Consider the following 287-nt stretch of genomic DNA (forward strand, 5'->3'; position numbering starts at 1 on the left):
CCTTTTTTTCTCCTTTTTCCCCCCTTTCCCCTTTTTCCCCTTTCCCCTTCCCTCCTCTCACCCTCCCCTTCCTTGCAGGAGCTCGTCTGACCCCGGGAAGAAGAAGCAGCACATCTGCCACATTCCTGGCTGTGGGAAGGTGTACGGGAAGACGTCCCACCTGCGGGCACACCTCCGGTGGCACACGGGCGAGAGACCCTTCATCTGCACCTGGATGCTCTGCGGGAAACGCTTCACGCGCAGCGACGAGCTCCAGCGGCACAAGCGCAAGCACACAGGCAAGGCCG

General features: G+C 61.3%; 1 protein-coding gene across 1 annotated transcript in view; it reads left to right on the forward strand.

Moving 5' to 3' along the window:
- Positions 1 to 78: 78 nt before the first annotated feature.
- The window catches only part of LOC103805166 (transcription factor Sp1-like), a gene marked incomplete at its 5' end in the record, with an annotated part of 2,329 nt that continues 2,120 nt past the window's right edge, over positions 79 to 287 (forward strand). The window contains one exon of the mRNA XM_009077802.1: positions 79 to 278. Coding sequence (XP_009076050.1) covers positions 79 to 278 — 200 coding nt within the window. The remainder of the gene's footprint in view (positions 279 to 287) is intronic.

Source organism: Acanthisitta chloris, unplaced genomic scaffold, assembly GCF_000695815.1.
Source record: "Acanthisitta chloris isolate BGI_N310 unplaced genomic scaffold, ASM69581v1 scaffold3807, whole genome shotgun sequence".
NCBI lineage: Eukaryota > Metazoa > Chordata > Aves > Passeriformes > Acanthisittidae > Acanthisitta > Acanthisitta chloris.